This window comes from Eutrema salsugineum, unplaced genomic scaffold (genome assembly GCF_000478725.1).
Source record: "Eutrema salsugineum unplaced genomic scaffold, Eutsalg1_0 scaffold_7, whole genome shotgun sequence".
NCBI lineage: Eukaryota > Viridiplantae > Streptophyta > Magnoliopsida > Brassicales > Brassicaceae > Eutrema > Eutrema salsugineum.
The window spans coordinates 5,818,691-5,834,109 of NW_006256486.1; the positions used below are offsets into that span (position 1 = coordinate 5,818,691).

At 40.3% G+C, this 15,419-nt stretch overlaps 3 protein-coding genes across 3 annotated transcripts; 2 read left to right on the forward strand and 1 right to left on the reverse strand.

Moving 5' to 3' along the window:
* The first annotated feature begins 919 nt into the window (after nt 1-919).
* LOC18011388 (ABC transporter C family member 4) lies at nt 920-6,526 on the forward strand. The gene is made up of 10 exons (XM_006393380.2): nt 920-3,450; nt 3,542-3,628; nt 3,709-4,383; nt 4,474-4,638; nt 4,719-5,013; nt 5,097-5,311; nt 5,403-5,708; nt 5,795-5,858; nt 5,944-6,183; nt 6,272-6,526. The coding sequence occupies exons 1-10, from the start codon at nt 1,036-1,038 to the stop codon at nt 6,370-6,372; spliced, it is 4,563 nt and encodes a 1,520-aa protein (XP_006393442.1). The 5' UTR covers nt 920-1,035; the 3' UTR covers nt 6,373-6,526.
* A 1,095-nt stretch (nt 6,527-7,621) lies between these two features.
* LOC18010365 (SWI/SNF-related matrix-associated actin-dependent regulator of chromatin subfamily A-like protein 1) lies at nt 7,622-13,463 on the forward strand. Its single transcript, XM_024150182.1, has 24 exons — nt 7,622-7,880; nt 8,059-8,122; nt 8,268-8,374; nt 8,454-8,509; nt 8,677-8,752; nt 8,850-8,916; nt 9,033-9,099; nt 9,233-9,299; nt 9,540-9,623; nt 9,712-9,753; nt 9,835-9,990; nt 10,244-10,321; nt 10,489-10,557; nt 10,682-10,747; nt 10,842-10,970; nt 11,078-11,134; nt 11,229-11,318; nt 11,500-11,565; nt 11,657-11,725; nt 11,806-11,910; nt 12,295-12,420; nt 12,506-12,564; nt 12,660-12,696; nt 12,923-13,463. The coding sequence occupies exons 1-24, from the start codon at nt 7,761-7,763 to the stop codon at nt 13,100-13,102; spliced, it is 2,037 nt and encodes a 678-aa protein (XP_024005950.1). The 5' UTR covers nt 7,622-7,760; the 3' UTR covers nt 13,103-13,463.
* Nucleotides 13,299-14,863, reverse strand: LOC18011418 (diacylglycerol O-acyltransferase 3, cytosolic). Its single transcript, XM_006393381.2, has 2 exons — nt 14,324-14,863; nt 13,299-14,205 (listed from the first exon to the last, which is right to left on the reverse strand). Exons 1-2 carry the CDS (start codon nt 14,702-14,704, stop codon nt 13,453-13,455), a joined length of 1,134 nt encoding a protein of 377 aa, XP_006393443.1. The 5' UTR covers nt 14,705-14,863; the 3' UTR covers nt 13,299-13,452.
* Nucleotides 14,864-15,419: the final 556 nt, after the last annotated feature.

Below are 15,419 nucleotides of genomic sequence, written 5' to 3' on the forward strand. Positions count from 1 at the left end.
AATATTAGCAAACGCATATTTTGGGTCAAGGTCGTGTCTCGTGGGTACGTGACGTACGTCATCGAAATGTTTGTGATTGAAGCATCTGAACGAACTTACTTACATATTTTAATAATTATCTTTTGTCCAATAAGTCCTGGTCCAACGAAATCTTATCGTATACTAAGAAAATCAGCCGCTGGGCTAGGCAGCTGCCAAATCGTTCAGTGGAGAACCGCAGAGATTTATGGTAGTTTTGGCAGCTTTGGCGGATTTCTGATTTTCTTCTTTTTAAACCGACTAATTCCGCTCAGCTTAGTTTTTCTAAAGTATTATTATTTTTAAAATTAATTGGATCTAAATTTGACAAATTCAAACTTATGTTCATAATTCTAATGAAAATCATAATATATTGAATCTAATAACCGATTTATACATATGCGCTAAGCACACTTTAACCATCTGACTAATTCTTCGAAAAAATATCTGATTAGCGCTTAACAAAATTTAAACAAAATATATACTTATCAAACATTGAAGAACTTTAAATTTAAAATATTATTAGTCAAAAAAAGTCAAGTAATGGTAGTTAGCTTAAAGTGAAACGTTAGTAACAATAGAGCAAACAAACATTAGACAACGAAAACTGAATAGTGTCATAGAGAAAAATAGAACCGTTGTTAAATTTCTATAAATTTGTCTCTAAATTTTTTAAATAATCAAAACAATTTATTTTATAGAATTATGTGGATGAAAACTAAACACACAAGTTCACTACTCTACGAATAACTAAAAAACAAACAAGGAAATTGCAATACAAATTGATGTAGAACGCCGATGGTAAAACGGGAATAAAAGTCAACAAGAAAAGAACCAAACTGTATTTATGATTCGATAGAGAAAGAACAAAAAATGTATTTATTGCACATACAGTATTTGTTGCCATTAAAACGAATACAATAAACATGTGAAGAGCAGAGTAGCTGAATCTCTCTCTCTCTCTCTCTCCATATCTTCTCTCAGTTTCTCGACGATTGTTATTTTCTTGGAGAGAAAATGTGGTTGGTTTCGTCTTCTTCTTCTTCGTGGCTCTCCGAGCTCTCATGTTCTTCTTCAGCGGTTATAGAATCAACATCTTCTACTCCAGTAGCAATCCAATGGCTGAGATTTGTTTTCCTCTCTCCATGCCCTCAACGTGTTCTCTTCTCCGCCGTAGATCTTCTACTCATCGTCGTCCTCCTCTTCTTCGCTCTTCGGAAACTCCTTTCTTCTTCTTCCTCCACCGAAATCAACGGAAACGCCGAGATTAGGAAACCCTTAATCGGAAACCGTGGAAGAATCGCAACCAGAACAAACGCCTGGTTCAAAACGACGGTCGTAGCCACCGTTCTACTGTCGTTTTGCTCCGTCGTGCTCTGTGTTTTGTCTTTCACGGTGAAGCGACGGACTCAAACACCATGGAACCTCGTAGAACCTCTGTTTTGGCTAATCCACGCCGTCACAAACGCCGTCGTATTGATTCTCGTCCTCCACGAGAAGAGATTCGTAGCTCTGAAACATCCTTTATCTTTAAGAATCTACTGGGTTTCAAGCTTCGTCGCCGCAACTCTCTTCGCCGTCTCCGGTATTCTCCGTTTACTCTCCGACGACGCAGGAGACGTCGTCTCGTCCTTCATCTCCTTCCCGTTAACCGCCTTTCTCCTCATCGTCTCCGTTAGAGGAGTCACCGGAGTTTTCACAACGGAAACAGAGGAAACAGAACCATACGACGACGTTTCGGAGAAAGTTTCAGACAACGTGTCTCTCTACGCAACCGCTTCGGGTTTCTCGAAGACGTTCTGGTTATGGATGAATCCTTTACTAAGCAAAGGCTACAAATCGCCATTGACGCTAGACCAAGTCCCGACGCTAGCTCCAGAGCACAAAGCAGAGAGACTCGCGAATCTCTTCGAATCTAGCTGGCCGAAACCGTCGGAGAACTCAACACATCCTGTCCGAACGACACTAATCCGATGTTTCTGGAAAGAAATCCTCTTCACGGCGATCCTAGCCATCGTCCGTCTCTGCGTCATGTTCGTTGGTCCAGTCCTTATCCAGAGCTTCGTCGATTTCACCTCCGGCAAAAGATCCTCGCCGTTGCAAGGATACTACCTCGTCCTCGTCCTCCTAGTCGCGAAATTCGTCGAGGTCTTGACCACACACCAGTTCAATTTCAACTCTCAGAAGCTCGGGATGCTTATAAGATCGACTCTAATCACCGCACTGTACAAGAAAGGTTTAAAGCTCACGAGCTCTGCGCGTCAAAACCACGGAGTCGGACAAATCGTGAATTACATGGCTGTGGATGCACAACAGCTCTCTGACATGATGCTTCAGCTACACGCAATCTGGCTTATGCCATTACAAGTGACACTAGCGTTAGTGCTTCTCTACGGGAGCTTAGGCGCGTCTGTGGTCACGGCCGTGGTTGGTTTGACCGGAGTGTTCGTGTTCATCCTCTTGGGGACTAAGAGAAACAACAGATACCAATTCAGCTTGATGGGAAACAGAGATTCTCGGATGAAGGCAACCAACGAGATGCTTAACTACATGAGAGTTATCAAGTTCCAAGCTTGGGAGAATCATTTCAACAAAAGGATACTTAATTTCAGGGACATGGAGTTTGGTTGGCTCTCCAAGTTTCTCTACTCCATAGCCGCAAACATCATCGTTCTCTGGAGCACGCCGGTGCTTATCTCTGCGCTCACATTCGCCACCGCGCTTTTTCTGGGAGTTAAGCTTGACGCTGGGACTGTGTTCACCACCACCACCATCTTCAAGATCTTGCAAGAACCTATCAGGACGTTTCCTCAGTCTATGATCTCTCTCTCTCAGGCGATGATCTCTCTCGGAAGGCTTGACTCGTACATGATGAGCAAAGAGCTGTCTGGAGAGGCCGTGGAGAGAGCCACGGGTTGTGATGGAAGTGTCGCTGTGGAGGTTAGAGATGGGAGCTTTAGTTGGGATGATGAAGAGAATGAACCTGCACTCAAAGACATCAACTTACAGGTTAATAAAGGAGAGCTCACAGCGATTGTTGGAACCGTTGGCTCAGGAAAATCTTCCCTTTTAGCTTCGGTTCTTGGCGAAATGCATAAAACTTCAGGGCAGGTTAGAGTTTGTGGGAGCACAGGTTATGTTGCACAGACATCGTGGATACAGAACGGGACAGTTAAAGACAACATCTTGTTTGGTCTTCCGCTGGTTAGAGAGAAGTACGACAAGGTTCTCAATGTCTGTTGTTTGGAAAAAGACCTTGAAATGATGGAGTTTGGTGATCAAACTGAGATTGGAGAACGTGGAATCAACCTCAGCGGAGGGCAGAAGCAGCGTATACAGCTCGCTCGTGCGGTTTATCAAGATTGCGATGTATACTTTCTTGATGATGTTTTTAGCGCCGTGGATGCTCATACCGGTTCAGACATATTCAAGGTAACAAAGGGACACACACAAAAAAATCTTGATGTATGTTCAAAATGTAACACAAGTTGAATCTCGTTCTTTGTTGTGTTTTATTTTGTAGAAATGTGTGAGAGGAGCTCTGAAAGGCAAGACCGTCTTGCTAGTAACCCATCAAGTGGACTTCTTGCACAACGTCGATTGCATTTTGGTAGAGACACAATGATTCAGACTTTTTTATCTGATTGAAATCGAGAGTCTTGAACTTTTACTAACGAGATGGAGTTTCAGGTGATGCGAGAAGGGAAGATTGTGGAATCAGGAAGATACGACGAATTAGTCAGCTCCGGGTTGGATTTCGGGGAACTCGTGGCGGCACATGAGACATCAATGGAGCTAGTTGAAGCCGGTGCAGATTCTGCAGCAGCAGCAACAATCATTACATCACCAAGAGAACTAATAACATCTCCCCGTGGTGCAAGCTCCCCAAGAACGTCCATGGAGTCTCCTCACTTAAGTGATCTAAACGATGAACACGTCAAGTCGTTTCTCGGCTCTCAGGCCGTTGAAGATGGCTCGAAGCTCATCCAAGAAGAGCAAAGAGAAACGGGACAAGTTAGCCTGCGAGTTTACAAACAGTATTGCACTGAGGCTTATGGCTGGTGGGGCATTGTGCTTGTGGTGTTCTTCTCTCTGACGTGGCAGGGCTCTCTGATGGCTAGCGATTACTGGCTCGCCTACGAAACATCAGCCAAGAACGCAGTCTCATTTGACGCCTCTGTTTTCATCCGTGTATACGTCATCATCACACTTGTCTCCATCGTTTTGGTGAGCTTGCGCTCGTATTACGTCACTCACCTGGGACTCAAGACGGCTCAGATCTTCTTCAGACAGATTCTTAACAGTATATTACATGCTCCCATGTCGTTCTTCGACACCACACCATCGGGAAGAATTCTCAGTCGGGTAAGGCCACAACTTTCACCCTCTCAGCCTTATTTATTACATAAATTTGAGTTGAGCAGAGATGTTAAAAGGTATTTGTCTCTTTTGCAGGCATCGACTGATCAAACCAATGTTGATATCCTAATTCCATTCATGCTAGGACTTGTGGCTTCAATGTACACTACTCTGCTTAGCATTTTCATAGTTACTTGCCAGTACGCTTGGCCAACTATATTCTTTGTGATTCCTCTTGGATGGCTCAACATCTGGTACCGGGTAAGCATCTATCCTTGATTCTTCATGTTCTGAATGTGTTCTTGTTCTAAAACGCCACTTTTCCTTTTGATCATTTTCAGAACTATTACCTCGCGTCTTCCCGTGAATTAACACGTCTGGACTCGATCACTAAGGCTCCTGTCATCCACCATTTCTCAGAGAGTATAGCCGGAGTGATGACAATCCGATCTTTCAGGAAACATGAGATATTTAGACAAGAGAATGTGAAGCGTGTAAACGCCAATCTTAGGATGGACTTCCACAACAACGGGTCAAACGAATGGCTCGGTTTTAGGCTAGAGCTGCTTGGGAGCTGGGTGCTCTGCATCTCGGCTCTGTTTATGGTAATGTTACCAAGCAACGTAATCAAACCAGGTACAGATCACTAAACCCCACTTTTGAGTAGTTAATGCAACAAGAGACGATCAACTATGACATATTCTTTTGGTCTGATGCAGAAAACGTAGGATTGTCTCTTTCTTACGGGCTGTCTCTGAACTCTGTTCTGTTCTGGGCAATATACATGAGCTGCTTTGTCGAAAACAAGATGGTTTCCGTTGAAAGGATCAAACAATTCACTGATATTCCTTCGGAAGCTGAGTGGCAGAGCAAAGAAAACCTCCCACCTTCGAATTGGCCCTTCCATGGAGATGTACATCTCGAAGACCTCAAGGTAATTTAAAAGAAAACCGAAACATCTTCATGATTGTATAACTCACCTTTACTGCTCAAACTTGATCTCATGAGCTTTGTCTTAACAATAGGTACGGTACAGGCCAAACACACCACTTGTGCTCAAGGGAATCACTCTGGACATCAAAGGAGGAGAGAAAGTAGGTGTAGTTGGACGAACAGGAAGCGGGAAATCGACGTTGATCCAAGTCTTGTTCAGGCTTGTAGAACCATCAGGTGGGAAGATAATCATCGATGGGATTGATATCTGCACAATAGGTTTACATGATCTCAGGTCAAGATTCGGAATCATACCCCAAGAACCAGTCCTCTTTGAAGGAACCGTGAGAAGCAACATCGACCCAACAGATCAATACTCTGACGAAGAAATCTGGAAGGTAATGATAACAAACCTTTATCATACAGCCAGAACCTTGAACTTGCAATCAAAACCTTTATAAACTGTTTATTTTTTGTTTTCCAGAGCCTTGAAAGATGCCAACTGAAGGATGTTGTCGCTACGAAGCCTGAGAAGCTTGATTCTTTGGGTGAGTTCTTTCACAAATTGAGGTTGACATTTATATATACATTTCATGAGATGAGAAACCTGAATGAGATACTTGATTGTTACAGTGGTTGATAGTGGAGAGAACTGGAGCGTAGGGCAGAGGCAGCTTCTATGTTTGGGAAGGGTTATGTTGAAACGAAGCAGACTTCTGTTTCTAGATGAAGCAACTGCATCTGTAGATTCCCAAACCGATTCAGTGATTCAGAAGATCATCAGAGAAGACTTTGCTTCGTGTACCATAATCAGCATCGCTCACCGGATTCCTACAGTGATGGACGGGGATCGAGTCCTGGTCATAGACGAAGGTAAAGAGAAGCACAACATATGTATTTTCAGTCATACAAATTCAAAACTTATGATGATAAGTAACTTATAAATGGAAATCTAAAACAGGAAAAGCGAAAGAGTTTGATAGCCCGGCTCGTTTACTGGAGAGGCAGTCTCTGTTTGCAGCGCTGGTGCAAGAGTACGCTCTCCGATCTAGCGGAATATGAAAACTTTTGACACCGGCCGGGACTGGAAGTTTATTGTTAAAAGTTGCTAAATTTCTAAAAACATTTTTAACTAACACAAGAAGAATATCGAGATTGTTTCTTGTGTAATTTATGAGACAAAATCTAGATAGTGAAATGCTTTTGATCAAAACGACATCACTGATTCACGGCATAAAACAACACAACTACACAAGGATGAGAGAAAGCTAAGAAAAAGCTTAATATCGTACTCTAGAGTCACACTTCTCTGCAATCTTCCAATCTCCAAAGTTGTAGATTTCAAACCTTTTTTTTTTCCCTCTCTGTGATTGTGTTTTATCTTTACTAATGACTCTTTTTGTATTTTTCCCTCTCTTCTAAAAATATAACCTTTGTGGTAATGATTAGCTAAAAATGGCAAAAGACAAGTCAACTGTCGTTGTCCTTGATGTGGAAAATTTACTGGAATATCAAGTATGGACCATCTTTTCATATAGTTGAAGAAAGCCCCAAATTTTGCAAAGATAGTTGACGAGTAGCATTCTACCTTAGATTTGTTAGAACAGCTTGTATATGTAGACACAGAATGTGGTCAGATCTCAATCAAACTTCTACGAGCTAGAATGCTTGTCGGGTGCGTCATTTGCAGGCACACCACCACAAATCCTGCGCATTCTGTAACAAATAAGAATCATCAGGCATAATAATAGCGAAGAACATCATCAAAATTTGGCAAGCAATTGAACATAAGATAGAGATGATACAAGTCACTCTCTAAACTGAATTGGAATAAACAGTTTGGTGAGTTTCATGTCTAAGCAATATAAAAGTCTATTCAAGCAACAAAGAATGATCTCATTTAGATTCCAAGAAATGGCACGACATTACCGAAACTGAGAGTTAAAAAAGAAAAGGCACACTTAGCGAGTAACGCAGGAATCGAAACAATAGCTCAGCGAGAACAAAGAAAAAAAAAAGAACCAGTGATTAATTGTTCAGTTTTTTCGAAGCTATGACGAAGCAATTATGGATTAAATTAGGACTTTTTACCATTGGAGGATGACGAAGAAGACAGAGACATCATGCCCAATTAGACGAAATTGAAGAGGACAGAGAGATCATGCTCAACACTCAAACCGTATTTGGTTTTAATTCGAATCGAACCGAAACTAAACCGGATTTGGGGTAATTGCTTGATCTGTTGCCCTTCTCATCTAAAGCTTTTGAAACGGTAACGTTTCGCTTGTAAACATTTGTTTTTTCAGACGTTTTGAATAGGCGAAGACGGAGAGAGACGAGGGAAAGATTTGAGAAGGGATTCCGCCATTGAAGGTCCCATCCAAGATTCTCCGACTTATTATTACTGAGAAAGACGAACAAGTGGAGAGAGAGAGAGAGAGATCAAAAAAATGGATGATGATTTCTGGGATTTGACCATAGAAGAGATGGATGCTCTTGAGAAAGAAGCTATTCAGAAAATCAACCAGAAGGGCAATTCCTCTTCTTCTTCCTTGCGAACTCCCAACGAGGTTTTCACTTTCGCAATTACCATCTCTGGGTTTCATATATATCTTCCTTAATTTTGGTTTTTGTTTGCGATACTTAGGGCAATTTCGGATGGCTTCGAGTGTTGTGTTTTGTGTAATGGGTTCTTCTCACTTTTCTTTAAGGTGTTTTGCTTCCCTTATGTGTGTTTCTTTTACTCAGGTTCCTATTTCGTCTCAAGGAACCAGATTCTTACCTTCAATTCTCGCCCCTAAACCAAACACTGGTTAGTTGATTTTCCCATTAGCAATTGTCTGGTTTCCCTTCTCAATGGGGAGATGTTTTTTTTTTCTTACTCTTTATGTGTGTGTGTGTGTGTCCTTAATATCTCTGCATATGGTTTTTGTTTACTGTATTAACTGTGAGGGTAGCCTATACGCCAAAAGGTGAAGGCTCCAAGGAACCTGAGCAAAAGGTCTCTGTCAAAATATTGCTTCATCATAGTGGAGATCTTGCTGCAAAGTTCCTCTATAACCAGGTAACTTGTTAGAAGTCTTAGCGTGGAAATGATTGGTGGTTTGGTGTTTGACACTTACTTGCTGTTTATTATTATCCAGGCGGTGGTGGATGCTGTGCGTAAAATCCCTAAGGCCATTTGGAATGCTAAAGAAAGGTTTTTTTTTTTCCTTTTGTACTCTCTCATATGCATGGGTCATTTGTGTGATCTTGTTTCTCTCTTATCTTTCTTATTTCCAACGCGCTTCGTTGTGATCTGTAAACAAAACAGAGAAATAAATTCTTGGCATGTAACGCCTTGTTTATTCTCTTGTGGAAATCCAGGTTATGGATATTTCCTCAATCTTCACTGTCATCAGCAGAAAAGATTCTGCGAGAAGTTTCCAGTGTTAAAGTTGAGGTAAGCCACCTTGATTTTTTTATACTGGTTCAGAAAGTGCAGCTTAAACTAGAGGTCAAGGGTCTCTTAGATACATATTTTTCCTTTGAATGATCAGATAGAGAACTTGGATCCTCTCGTGCAACGTGCAATAGCTTCTGCCTCTAGAGTTCCAGATCTACGGCGTAAGTCAGGCATCCGGTTTATCACTTCAGACACATTAATGATGTGATCTTAACTAAAGATTTTTTTGTTTGGGACCCTTTGTATGTCTTACTTTTCTCTTTTCTAATTGTCCTAGATCTGTATGACAAGATACCAAGCCACATTGAGCCAAAGCTTCTTCCGTTTCAGCGAGATGGCATAGAGTATGTCAGCGATATCTAGTCTTCTTCATTAGCTCTGATTCCTCGTTATTATCAATTCTTCAGCAACTTATTGCCCTGTTGGGGACCTGAGAACTGTTTCCTTTGCCTCATGATCTGTTCCTGCCTTTCTCAGGTTTATTTTGCAGCACGGAGGGCGTGTGCTTCTAGCAGATGAAATGGGTCTTGGAAAGACTTTGCAGGCAAGTGGTTTCCTGTCTAACATATCCTTTCATTTCTTCATGAAAATCTCACTCTCCTTTCATGGGAGAAGATAGAGTTAGTCACTTGCTAAGTAGATATGGCGTTATGGCAATCAGAAAAATTCTCCTCACAAGTATGGCTCCTTGCAAACTGACAAGAAACTAATTTCTGGAAAATCTTCACTCTGCTTGTAAATTTCTTTCCCATCAATTTTATTCACATGCCCATTGTCTGTGCAGGCAATTGCTGTAACTTCATGCGTTCGTGAATCTTGGCCAGTTCTGATTATCGCACCATCTTCGTTACGCTTACACTGGGCAACGGTAAGCTCATGATCTTTGTATGAATTTAAATTGGACGTTGTGGATGTCAATTAAGATGAAGATGATTCGCCATCTTATTTTCTTGCAGATGATCCACCAATGGCTGCATGTACCTCCGTCAGACATAGTTGTATGTAGTTTATTGCTTGTCTAACGTCAGATATAGACATTCTTTATTTTTTACTCTCTCATGTAAGTCATCCTTTAGTAGGTAGTTTTACCTCAAGCAGGTGGATCAAACAAGAGCGGATTTACTATAGTTTCATCCAATAGAAATGGCACAATCCATCTTGATGGTGTCTTCAACATCATCTCCTATGACGTGGTCACTAAACTGGACCAACTCTTAATGGCGTTGGACTTTAAGGTGAGAATATGGCTTCTTAGTAGTTTTTTGGTTGATTGTCCCTGGCATCTTGATGTATAATGATCACGTTGGTTACAAATCAAGCACATGAGTGTGAGATTCTTCAAATTGACGAGGAGACGCTAGTTAAGGAATGGAGAGGAAGGAAGCATTTATGGATTCTGCATTTTTGGATTCTGCATTCTATAACTTGCATTTTTAGTATTCGTCTCAGATCTTTGGGGTTTGACGATGTACTTCTCCGTCTTTTCAGGTTGTTATAGCAGACGAATCACATTATCTTAAAAACGCTCAAGCAAAGAGGACAAGTGCTTCCCTTCCAGTCATAAAGGTATTGTTAATTATTATATATATCGTCCACTCATCGTTTTGCCTACGAAGCTAATTTTAGGTTATCGGCTGACGGATGTAAAATCAGTTTCTTTTTGGTGCAACTGTAAATCTTTAGTACATTGTTAATGAGTAGTACTCTATTTGAATCCATACCATTTGTTTCAGAAAGCTCAATATGCAATACTACTGAGTGGAACTCCTGCTTTATCTAGACCAATAGAGCTATTCAAACAGGTGATATATCCATTTTACTAGTGTCACATTTTTTTCCTTTTTGGCTGTGCATTTTTGAGGGGCGTGTGGATCTCTTGATGTGATTTGATTTACTAAAAACCCTTCGTTCTTTATTTCTTGGCAGCTGGAAGCTCTATACCCAGATGTTTATAGGAATGTAAAGGAATATGGTAACAGATACTGCAAAGGCGTAAGTTCATTGCACATTGAGAAATTGCCTATAATTTCATGTAGCGTGGTTACTGTTCCGTCATAAAATTTTATACATTCCATTCAAATTTCAGGGAGTTTTCGGAATGTTTCAAGGCGCAAGCAATCATGAAGAGTTGCACAATTTGATGAAAGCCACAGTAATGATTCGAAGACTTAAAAAGGATGTCTTGTCCGAACTTCCGTCAAAGCGAAGGCAGCAGGTTATTAGTAGTAGCTCTTTCTCTTATGTCCATGCATCTTATGTGATCTTTTACTGGTTGCTATTGGATTTCTTGTGACGTTATTATTTCTATCTTTGTGTAAATAGGTTTTCCTTGATCTAGCGGAAAAGGACATGAAGCAAATCAATGCTTTGTTTCACGAGGTAACTTGGTGTAGTTTTTAATATCCATGCATTTTACTTTCCTTGAAGGATTCGTATCTGAAAAAAGGAATTGCCTTTATATTACCTTTTACAGTTGAAGGTGGTAAAAGCAAAAATAAAAGATTGCAGATCGGAAGACGAAATTAAATCTCTTAAGTTTACAGAGAAGCACCTTATCAACAAGGTATTGATTTACCTTTTCCAAATTATTTCTTCACAGCCAGTGAAGTTCATTGCAACAGCAATGGCCCTGCTTGATTCAACTTGGTGTACTTTTAGCTGAGAATGTATGTTCTTCTTTTCTTTCGTTGGACCTGCTTGTTATTTCCTAGTATCTTGTAACATCTCCCCATTTTGTATTTTAGATCTACACATATTCCGCTGAAGCCAAAATCCCGGCAGTGCTTGATTATCTGGGAACCGTGCTTGAGGTAATAGTGCTATTAGCGATAAACGGTTTTGAAAATTTCTCATACATGTCTGCTACCTTATTGTCCTTTCTCTTTGAGCTTTGTGATGCAGGCTGGATGCAAATTTCTAGTATTTGCACATCATCAGTCCATGCTTGAGGCATTACATCAGTTTTTTAAAGTAAGGCATTGAACTGTCAGCAAAACTTCCAAAAACCCCCTATGTTTCTCATACGAGTTACAAAAAAAAAAAATTTGCAGAAAAAGAAAGTGGGCTGCATACGGATTGATGGAAGCACCCCTGCCTCCTCTAGACAAGCCTTGGTTTCCGATTTTCAGGGAAATGATGAGATAAAAGCAGCAGTGGTAAGTATTTTCACCATCTTTAAAACAGATTTATCTATCTCTCTCTTAGCATGCCACTATAGAAGGAACTTATAATTTGTCATTGTGCGCCGTTTCTGGACAGTGCTTACTAGCCTGAGGTTTATGTTTATATTTCTTGATTAATTCTCCTGAAACCATATAAACTATTTTATTCATCATTTGAAGGTTGCTTTTAACAATATATTTGCAAAACCATATACTTCAAACTTTTAAGTTGCACAGAGACGTCATATAAGTACAAAATTGATCTTGCTTTCTTTTTTGTTTAAAACTTTCATTGTATGTGTAAATCTTAATCCTTTCATTCTACAGTAGAGATTACTAGCTCTTAAATATTTTGTTGTTGTTTACATGAATTTGCAGCTGTCAATAAGAGCTGCTGGTGTTGGGATAACTTTGACAGCAGCAAGCACTGTTATCTTTGCGGAGTTGGCATGGACTCCGGGTGACCTGATACAGGCAGAAGATCGTGCACATAGGATTGGTCAAGTGAGTCACAGTTACACCTTTTTCTCACTAGTCATTTGCAGTGTCATTTTTAATCCCTCCTATGGCTTTTGCTTAATTTCTATAGGTCTCTTCAGTTAACATACACTACCTTCTAGCAAATGACACTGTTGACGACATCATCTGGTTCTTTCTCATTCACATTTACAGTTCAAATCTCAATGGTTATCTCAATTTTGTTTGTCCTAGGTCAATTACGCTGAACTTGACTTTCTTTACAGGGAAGTTGTTCAGAGCAAGCTGGATAATCTTGGACAGGTATTCTTATTCTCTATGACAAGCCATCATTTGAGAAATGGTGTCAATCACATATCCATTATTATGATTATCTTTGACTATTATTACTGAATCCTATCAAAGTCTCAAATACTGGAAGGCTGTGTGATTCGTGAAAAAATAAATGTTTATACTGTCCAAAGTTTTGAGTTTAGTCATCATTTCTTAACTACTGGAGACGAAACTTTGTGAACAATCTGCAATACAGATGCTTGATGGGCAAGAGAATGCTTTGGAGGTTTCATCTAGTCATCTGATTAGCAGTCCAACAAAACCAAGAAACAGCCCTTCGAAGCAGCCGACTCTTGACTCATTTTTGAAACGCTGCAACAGATCAGATGATGACGCCGAAGAACTTCATTCCAGGCCCAAAGTTCCCAGAATCTGAAACTAAAAACATGTAAGATCTCATCTGTACTTTTGTTGCTTGCAGACACATGATCTTTGGAGCAAAATGATCAGTTGTAATAGTTAGTGCAAACAAATGATCTTTAGTAGCTTATAGGCTTCAAGACAGTTGGGTAGGGGTTGTAATTTGCGAAGGTTTTTGTTAAGTTGATCTTTACAGGTCTTATCGCAACAGATTTTCTTTTCAAACCAAAGTACAGTAAGATAAATATATCAATGTTACACTCAAAGATGCATAAGAAGACAGATATGTACAATGAGAGAAAACATCACACTATAACACTATATATATATATATATATATATATCTTTGGTCAGTTAAGAACACTTTCAATAAGAGACATAACCGAGTCCCTCTCTGCTAGATTCTTCACCAAAGAAACTTGTGACAATAGTTTCAACATCCTGCAATCCAACTCCTACACAAACGGTCTTGGACGGTGTCTTAACTGAATCAGTCATCATAGAATCATAAGTCTCGTTCACAACTCTAACGTTTGGACCATCTCGACACTTCCCCATGCACTTGCAAGCCACAGCGGATCCTTCCATGCCCGTCATGGCCCTTTGAAACTCATTTAACAACACAGCTCCTCCTGATTTCTTACACTTTCCTCCCATACACACTTCTACTCTCTTCAATGGCAATCCAACCACTGAAACCGCTTCTACTGTCTTCAATCTCTGTCCAGGATTTGCCATTAAGGGAAAGACTGTGGACGCAGCAGCTGATTGAAGCAGAGCAAGCTGCAATGCTTCGCCTGTGATCTGTGCATCTTCTTCGAGCTTCTTATTAGAAATCAGAGTCTCTTGGATCCTAGGAAGGGTTGCTAAAGTAGATTCTGGCTGTAACGGCTCAAGAATCGGTTTCTCCTTGTTTCTGAGAGTGTTCATGTCAACAACTTTTCCTTTGCCACAATCACTGTCACTTGATTCAGACGAAGATGATGATGATTCAGAGTCCATGTCAGTAGTCATCTTCATGGCTTTAGCTTTTGCCTTTTCTTCTTTCCTTTGTTTCTTCAATAGCTTCTCCTCTGCTTTTAACTGCTCTAGCTGCTTAACCAAAATCTCTGTTGCTTCCTGCGTAATCATAAACAAATCAAGATCCAGTTTAAGACATCATTTCGATCAATACCACCATGAAACAGTCAAATCAAAGAAGGAGAAAGTAGATTACAGCTTGAAAACAAATTCTTACCGAGATTGACTTGTTCTGAATCTCAGAAACCAAACCGGCTTCTGGATTAAGACCAAACCCTATGCTTGAGAACATGTTTAAGTTCTTAGAAAGACTTTTAAGGACCTTAGCTTTCTTCTTCAACGCCTTCTTCTCCTTCTCCATAAGCTTAACCTTCTCCTTCTCTCCGCCGCATCTCGTTGGCTTGAAATAGTAATTCATGTGCTCTTTATCCGCAAACTCGTTATTACACATAACCCCGTGAAATTTCCTGGTTTGAAACGACACCGTGCGTGAATTGCCGGAAAATTTGGACACCGATCGGAGACCGGAGTAACGGCCATCGGCAACGGCACCTGAAACGGAAGGAATTTGTCGGAGAACGACGCCGGAAACTTCCATGTCTCTTGTCTCTGAAGCTTAGACGATTGACTTTCGAATTTGGAAGCTAGAAATCAATGAACTTGACTTGAGCCTTAAGCGATCTTTTAGATACACGAAATCCTTAAGGCTGTTCCTTGTTGTGGGAGATTTCCAGTTCTTGACAAGAGAGAAACAACAGTGAAGGATAACGTGGCGTGTTTTGATTGGATAAAAGTGTCGTGAGTTGCACTCAGGCTAACCACCTGTGGTCTTGAGATTTCCACACTTTCCCGCGCTTCGGACACGCGCCATACAATGATTCTAAGCCGTCGATGGAAACTTTTGTGGAACTCAACGGACCAAAAATATGACATGAGTACATGTCAGATCGCCACGTGGAGAACCTAATGCAGGTTTTGCCACGTACGTAATAAATTTGTGAGCAATAAATGTTTTTTTTTTCATTTATAGAAGCTCTCAAAACCGATTATTTTAGCTATTATTTCGGCAACTTGATCCGAATATTTTATAAATAGAGAATATAAGAATTTTTTGTCTTAAGTATTGTGTCCGTACTTCAATCTACCAAATTATATTAAAAAATCAATACCATTATCTAATCTGAAAATTCGTAATTATACTTAAATCTTGAGTTAGGTATGGTAACCGATAAAAGTGGGGGAATCACGCCACCTTTCACTTTGTGAGTTATCTTATCAAACGCCTTTTCAGCCGTTCGATTTGTAATCTCTTT

Excerpts from the sequence above, each read along its gene's own strand:
- LOC18011388 (XM_006393380.2), top strand. The coding sequence starts at position 1,036 with ATGTGGTTGGTTTCGTCTTCTTCTTCTTCGTGGCTCTCCGAGCTCTCA. Across the intron at positions 3,451-3,541 it reads CCGGTTCAGACATATTCAAG|AAATGTGTGAGAGGAGCTCT; the intron begins GTAACAAAGGGA and ends TTTATTTTGTAG. Across the intron at positions 5,014-5,096 it reads AAGCAACGTAATCAAACCAG|AAAACGTAGGATTGTCTCTT; the intron begins GTACAGATCACT and ends GGTCTGATGCAG.
- LOC18010365 (XM_024150182.1), top strand. The coding sequence starts at position 7,761 with ATGGATGATGATTTCTGGGATTTGACCATAGAAGAGATGGATGCTCTT. Across the intron at positions 8,510-8,676 it reads ATTTGGAATGCTAAAGAAAG|GTTATGGATATTTCCTCAAT; the intron begins GTTTTTTTTTTT and ends GTGGAAATCCAG. Across the intron at positions 9,624-9,711 it reads TACGCTTACACTGGGCAACG|ATGATCCACCAATGGCTGCA; the intron begins GTAAGCTCATGA and ends ATTTTCTTGCAG.
- LOC18011418 (XM_006393381.2), bottom strand. The coding sequence starts at position 14,704 with ATGGAAGTTTCCGGCGTCGTTCTCCGACAAATTCCTTCCGTTTCAGGT. Across the intron at positions 14,206-14,323 it reads TTCAGAACAAGTCAATCTCG|GAAGCAACAGAGATTTTGGT; the intron begins GTAAGAATTTGT and ends ATGATTACGCAG.